The sequence below is a fragment of the Alexandromys fortis genome, unplaced genomic scaffold (genome assembly GCF_014885135.2).
Source record: "Alexandromys fortis isolate MF-2015 unplaced genomic scaffold, M_Fortis_MF-2015_v1.1 scaffold_194, whole genome shotgun sequence".
NCBI classification, from domain to species: Eukaryota; Metazoa; Chordata; class Mammalia; order Rodentia; family Cricetidae; genus Alexandromys; species Alexandromys fortis.
In genome coordinates this window covers 1772395-1779956 of record NW_026068075.1, presented here as the reverse complement: position 1 = coordinate 1779956, position 7562 = coordinate 1772395, and the positions used below count along the sequence as shown (strand labels likewise).

The 7562-nt window shown below is 40.5% G+C and overlaps 1 protein-coding gene across 2 annotated transcripts; it reads right to left on the bottom strand.

The window, feature by feature from the left end:
- Positions 1–2721: 2721 nt before the first annotated feature.
- On the bottom strand, positions 2722–7231 carry Usp26 (ubiquitin specific peptidase 26). Of its 2 annotated transcripts, XM_050121664.1 has the most exons (2): positions 5273–7231; positions 2722–5236 (listed from the first exon to the last, which is right to left on the bottom strand). In XM_050121664.1, the coding sequence occupies exons 1-2, from the start codon at positions 7227–7229 to the stop codon at positions 4710–4712; spliced, it is 2484 nt and encodes an 827-aa protein (XP_049977621.1). In that variant the 5' UTR covers positions 7230–7231; the 3' UTR covers positions 2722–4709. The 2 variants fall into 2 exon arrangements, with proteins under 2 accessions (XP_049977621.1, XP_049977620.1); XM_050121663.1 differs by having other exon boundaries at positions 2722–7231.
- Positions 7232–7562: the final 331 nt, after the last annotated feature.

Sequence of the window (7562 nt, the reverse complement as noted above, 5' to 3'; positions counted from 1 at the left end):
GGGCCCTCATTTTCCTAACTCGCCATGCCTAACTCCTCACTTTTTTTTTTTTTATAAATAAAGAAGGGATGGATGTCAGCATCCTGGTACACCTGGCCACGCTGCTTGGGAATCTTGCAGTGTGTCACCCCTGCATGCAGGGCAGGCAGTATCCTGTCCCTTTAAAAAGTGAAACTCCGCTTACTTCTACCTCTTCTTCCTCTCTGTATCTCTCTCCTTTTCTGCCACTCCCGTCCCCAGAGGCCAGTCTCTTCCCTCCCCTTCCTCCCTTTTCCACTCCCTTTCTCTTAATAAAACTTCCCATGAAATCTCTGTCTGCGTGGCAAGTCTGTCTCTAACCAGCCAAGGTCTTTCACGCAAAGAATCACATCACTTTGGTCTGGTGTGTCCATTAAGTGCTTGGCTCAGGTTTCCCTACTTGGTTTTGTTTTTAGGGTTCCATGTGTCCCTAGTTTCATTTCACCCCAATAAACTTAGAGAGTAGCTCTCTTCCTATTCCCAGAATTTACTTGTCAGTCTGTATTGGATTAGGGAGGTGGTGCCTGACAGATGATGCAGTTTCTGGGTTCTCCGAGTTTCTGGGTCCTTCTTGTTGAGTCTCCCAGTGCAATGCACTGCTTTAATAATCTGTTGTTGCGGGAGGTCCTTCCACCCCTCCAACCAATAGCTGCTGTGATACCAGCCCATTGGGGCGTGGTTTCTCTCCCTTTAAAAAAACGGCTACTTCCTCTGCTTGCCCTCTTCACTTCCTGCTCCGCAGGTGACTAGACTCCCTTCCTGGTTGTGCAGATGGCTGTTGTCTGGGACGGTGATCTGTAAGTTTTTTCCCCTTTAAATAAATACCACCCTATTAATCATAACTCCAAACTGGTGTGGCATTGTTCGTGACTTATGCCTTCAATCTGTTTTTATACAATGTGGAGTATTGAAGAATAGAGCATAGGGGATGGAGCTTTGTTCAGTGGTTAAGAGCTGCTCTTTCAGAGGACCCCATGTTTGGTTATAAGCACCCACAAGGTAGTTGACAACCACCTATAATTCCAGTTACAGACCACCTGAGGCCATCTTTCAGTCTCTGTGGCAATAGATATGCAAATAGTGCATTTCCACACATGAAGGTAAAATACTCACAAACTGAAAAGCAACCCCCTCTTGAAAACATAGTAAGTAGGGCATAACCTGATATCAAGAGTTATGTACTAAATTTCAAACACCAAATTGATGTAAAACAGTAATTGTTCCTGCAACAGTGAAACTGAAGTTAGTTGAGTTTTAGTTTTCAAAAGAAGCCATCCTCATAATTGAAATTTTGTTGTTTTATTATTACCACTGTCTATATGAAATTGTCTTTATGGATATTTTATATTGTAAAGATTTAGTATAACGTTTTCCTTTACAAAATGGATTGTTTTTCTCAGGTTTTTCTGAGTTTCTGGACTTGGCGTATGTGATGGCTAGTTGTCTGCCAACTTGGCTAGGATATATGCTATTTAATCAAATAGTAACCTACGGATTGCCATGCAGGTATTGTGTGAATGTGGTTAATAACTATAATCAGTTGATCAAGTATAATTATGGGTGTGTGCTCCAATGTTGGAATAGGAGCGGCGGGGCTGCGTCCCCAGCACCCCGGCCGCCTGCTGGCTTATACCCGAAATAACAACACACAAACTGTATTCATTTAAAGACTGCTTGGCCCATTTTTATCTAGCCTCTTCTAGGCTAATTCTTGCACCTGGACTAGCCCATTTCTAATAATGTGTGTAAGCACCCCAAGGTGCGCTTACCGGGAAGATTCTAGCCTAAGTCCATCGTGGGTCTGAGCTGCATGGGAGAGCAGAGCCTGGCGTCTCTGCTCCAGAGAGCAGAGCTATGGAGTCTGTCTGAGGAGTCTTACCTCACTTCCTCTTCCTCCTGTTTACTCCTCCCACCTATGTTTTAACCTATCAGGGCCAGCCAAGCAGTTTTATTGCTTAACCAATGAAATAAAAAGATTGATATATGACACTCCCACATCACTCCAATCAGGCCTAAAGAGCAAAACCTGATTTTCTGTCTCAAATCTGCAGTAGTCTCCAGCATGCCTGTTTGCCTTGTGGATTTCAGACTCAATACTGCAATATTGACTACTGCACTTATTTCTAGTCTGCTACCTCACACGCTTTTAGACTTGTTAGCTGTCTGTGTTAGTCAGTGTTGTCAAGATATACCTTGCTTTGTTGCCCTTTTCGGATATGCTGACACACATGAAGATAGAGCACTCATACATAAAATACATAAACAAAAAGGCATTATCTAATTTCCCTAACAGCACTAAATTCTAATTCGCTCCTTTAAAGGCCACTAGAAATAACACTAACAAAGCCAGACATGTGGTCTATGCCTTTATTCTTAGCACTTGGTAAGCATAAGCAAGCAGATCTCTGAATTCAATGCCAGCCCTGGCCTGTAATAGCAAAGGAGACACCCATCTCAAAATACAAACAAAAAATCCAAACAAAACAAAAGCATGAACAATCACATCAAAACAAAAACTACCAATAAAAAGGACTTAATACCACTATAGTGAAACTACCCCATATACTAAGGGGATAAATTCTGTGTATACAATAAAACATAGTAGCACAATCTTGTTATATATTCCAATACAGGTATAAGGAATTATACTCAAATTATACTCATTGCTTCAAAGGTAAGAGAAGACATTCCAGACAACACATGTTTGGTATTAGAAGAATTAAGTATGATTACTGAATGTTTATAGAATATCACCATGCCTAGGATGCACGTGACTTTCTCCACACATCAGATCATCTCCAGAGACATTTTTTTATGTTATATCAAAAGCTTGTTGCTCAAATTAGGTTTTTCAGGTCTTACAAGTCCACTTTTAAGCAGGAACTATGTATTCATCCAAGAAAGAGAATACCATGCTACAAAGATGAAAAAGAAATCCACAGTTCCTCTTCTAATGTTGAATGCACAAAACTGTCCAGTTTTGCAGATCGAATTCTGGTAAACAAAACTCCTTTGATGTAACTCAAGTGCCCTTCTGAGATCAAAATGGTGAAGTGGGCTCAGATCACCAAAATCCAGCAGGTAACTTGCTAGCTGACAAACAGGAAAACATGTCAATTCCTTGAGCACAAATCAGCTTCTCCATCCTCAAGATCAAAGTCTGAGGATACCCAGCGTCTTTGATACCAAAGAAAAGGGGGGTTTAGCGGAATATGAAGACTTGTTTGGTGTCCAGTATCATCTACACATGTCCAGGGGATTCGAAAGTTCAGTCACATTTACTGCTTAGTGCCAGGAATCAGCTGAATACAGTTGGTGTAATCCCAGTATTTTTTTTTACAAAACCAAACTAGTAAGAACATTTCTGGGTTTTCATAGGAAAGGCATATATAATAGAAATAAAAAGGCTATAAATACCTTCTATGTAACAAGCAACCCAAATACATTAACATAACAAGCCAAAAAATATATTCTACATACAAAAGCAGTGACTCTAAACCTAACTGAACATTACAGCCTCAATTGGATTGCTGTCCTCTGTTCTAAATTTGGGGATTAGGAAGTCTTCAGAAGAGCCCTGTTCTAAATTTGGGGATTAGGAAGTCTTCAGAAGAGCCCAGGAGGTCCTGTCTTCCTGGTGGTGTTGATCAGGCCCCACTCTTAAAACCACAGCATTAGGATATAAAAGGTAGGGGTCGTGGCCTTGCTCCTTTTGGGCAAGGGAAGAATCTAGGCGTCTATTTGGGCCTTAATGTGCTTGTGGGTCCATGCTCAGACTGTGGGGACAGACGCGGGAGCAGCACCTTTGCAGCAAATGAGGAAGAATCTGTAGTGAAGGAAATCCAGCTTTCGGAAAACATAACTGACGAGACGAAGAATTCCTCTGGCTCAAAATCTCAGTAGTATTGTGGCTGGTGCTGCTGTTTCTGATGAAGAGTTAAAGAGAGTAGTGGAGGAGCTGGCACTGGAGCCAAGAAGGAAACCAGACACCTTAACCAAGCCAGGGACCTAGAACTAGAAAGGGCTGCAGCCAGTAAGCGGTTAACCAGAGAGCTAGCCAACATCTGTGGACATAAAATGTTTTCTTCTCTCTTCACTCCAGGTGCCACCATTTAGTGATCTCCATTGTAAGAAAGCTGGGAGGGGACAGGGATTCCAAACCATTTCAAACAGTCAGCAAGATAGAAGCACCAGGCTGGGCTAACAGTGCTAGGTAGATTCTCCTGAACCTTTGGTTATCTGGATGTGAGCTTTTTCCTTCTGATTATGTAAGAGCTTTTTCATTATAACTTATTATGGTGATCATGCAAGAATGAACATTGAAACAAGAAAAAATGTACCTCTTTTAGTAGAATGTTTATGACCGCAGGAAAACAAGGCACTTTTATCAGTATAAAGACAACCCTGGGTTATACATCTTCTGTAGAGAATACTGAAAACTTCACTATCAATAAGTCTATTTTTTGACAAAAAGCATAAAAAACAGTTCCAGTCTTGTATGAGAGAAGAACACTCATTAGCATCAACAGTAATTATGGAATTAATATGGTTAGAGTTACAAAGGTGATTTCTCTGTAAATGTTTGTTGAGATGCTGGTCTTGGGCCAAGTATCTGTTCTTCTCAATCTAGTTTAAGTTAGTAAGGCATTCGGGTAGATAGGTACTATAAGACTATGTCCCTCATATTACTCCTATGACGTTTTAGAAGCCTGAGATTCCTTTGCCAAGAGCTCTTCGAAGATCTCATTATGCATGTAAAAGAAGACATACCCAGTTGAAAGCCTAGCCTTCTGTATAAGCTCCTCTTGTATTTTTGTCACATGCGGATCACTATAAGTGAACCAATTCTTATTCCTGAAGTCAAAGGCATCATTAATATAGTGGCCTCCATGGGGACTGCTCCCAATATGACTGATAATATTAATGAGCCTGTAATGATTGTCTTCTTTTGGATCAACCGTTTGGGGTTCCACCTTGCCTCTTAGCTTTGTCTTCTTACCTGAACTATCTTTGCTTCCTAAGTTCTTACTGGAGTCTAGTGAGCCCTGTAACTTCACATTGCCACTCTTGGTATGTGACTCAGCAGCTTTACTGGAGCAACCTATTTGTTCCTGGGAGCTTGGTTTTGGATGGCTCTGAGTAACTGCCTCTCGGGAGGTCTGTTTACCATTTCTCTGTTTCTGACGTTTTTGAACCTGTTGGTACTTTGGGGATCTTTCTGGAATTCTGAGATCGTTATCTTTAGTAGCCTTGCTGAAGCTACCAGAATCTAACTCACTAGATGTACGTGCTTTCTTATGTTTCTTTGTCTCCTTTGTCAATTTTGACCCACTTACATTTTGTGTGGCACCCTTTCCCTGATCTTCCTGCTTCACTTTCCCACTCAACACGTTAGAGACTCTCCTTACATTTTGTGCTTCTGACTCCTTGTTTGAGCTGGTGTTTACAGTTGAGGAATCCTTGGGTCCTGAGGTCATCATTGAATGAAATGACCCTTTGAGTATTTCGGGACTCAACTCTTGAAGGGGTTTTAGTAAGTCAAAATCCTTAACATGTGCATTTTGGCTAATGGGCTGAGGGGGCTTTGTGTTTTCATTGCAATGATAAGACAGCTTTAAAATTTTGGAAATAATGACGTGTTGCTCATTCTTCTTCACTACCCGCGACTCACTAAAGCTATAGCGCTTAAGGTGAATAATAATAACCCTGGGTAGGCGGCCAAACTTATGCACTGCCATAGATCTGTTGTGCATACACCTCTCACATCTATGCTCAAGTTCTTCTGCTTTAAAAAAATGATCAAAACTGGATTGGATAGACAAGTTGAGACCTTTCAGTCCTTGAGGAATGCTGACGGAGAGATAACTACCCTGTTCTTTCCTGTGAACAACCAGGCCACAAGCTTTACAAAAAATAGATCTCATCAACTCAAATTCGAAATTATTGGCAACAGGACAAAAAGGCATTTTGTCCATAATATCATGGTTAGCAAAAATCTGTCTAAGTAAATTATTTCTCCCAGATTCATTTTCAGCTTGCCACACTACGGTTAATTTTTGAACAGCTTCCTTCAACTGAACTAAACAGAGACTTAAAAACTCATGCGCGTCATTCTGCCTGTGAGCAGTAAATATCTCTCCAAATTGTGGAAGGACTTTTGTAAAATTTATAAGTAACGTCTCCCTAGTTTTTGCATTGTAAATATCTTTCAGAACCAGCAGTTGCATCAAGCGCATGTTAAAATCATCTCTGGGAGGTCTAATCCATGGGAAACCCTGATTGAACAACTCATTAACAAACAGTGGAACTGCGCACAGCGACTGTAATACTACGTTTATGTAACAGGTATTTCCCACATTGGGCAGGCCTTGCCATGCTTTTTCTGGGTACAGTAAGAGTGTCTTTATATACTCATGCCACTGCCACTCTATGCCTTTCGCCATAGAACATGGTTCCAACAGAAGTGGCGAAAATAATTCTGTAAGGAGATCATGAATACCACGAACACTCAAATCAGACTCCTTGGGATTGTTGGTCTCAGATGAAAAGCCCAATCCTGGTTTGCTCTTTTCTGCCTCTCTTAAATCCCTTTCTTTTTCTTTATTATCATGTACAGCCACCACTGACTTTGCCTCAGATTTCTTACTGCTGCCCTGTTGGATGTTCTCTGTTGCCTTCTGTTCTGAATTACGTGAGGATCTTTTCTTCTTTACAGGTTGTTTTTCTGAGACCCCTGCGCTATTAGGTGTGGTTGATGAAGATGAAGACAAAGGCATCTCATCAAGCACTGGTGCTCTACTTTTTTTGGCTGATTTGACGCACTTACTGTTTGGTTCCTGGGTGCTTGTGTTAGGACCACCAGATCTCTCCTTATTCTTTCTCCGTAATGCCCGAAGATTTCTTTGATGAACTCTGTCTAGGAATTTCTTCAGCTGTCTGGCATATATGGTGGTTAGTTCCTCAACAAACAAGAAATCGTTATTTTTAAAAGTTAAATTTAGGTAATTCTGGTCTTCACTATAGGTTCCAAGGACCACACTTTTAATATTATTGTTTAGCTGCAAAGCTTTGATCTTCCCAGTGCTAAAATAGAGCTGAAGTTTAGCTTCCTGGTTTCCCATTATTGTTTCAATGAATGCAGCTCGTAGCTTAGACATTCCTGCCTTTGCACACCACATTTGGATTTGAGCGTAAATCAATATGGAATCCATACTCATTTTCTTAGCCTGTTACCTAAGGAAACAACAAGGAAATAGCATATTACTTTTTATACACAATGACTCTTTCTAATATTGGCTCTATATTTAAAATTCTTCATGTTTTGAGTATCTAGCCCTTTAGTGATTAACCAATACCTTTTGAGAGAAATCTATGGTTGTAAGAGAACAGAAATCTTGATTATCAGTGCAAGACCGTGATTTAAAAATATCCAAGAAAAAGTACTTTCAGATATGACGGAAATGTTTATATAAAACCAAAACTCCATTCCTATACACTAAATCTCCTTTCCACCACAGAATTAGACTCTATTCTGATTAATTTCA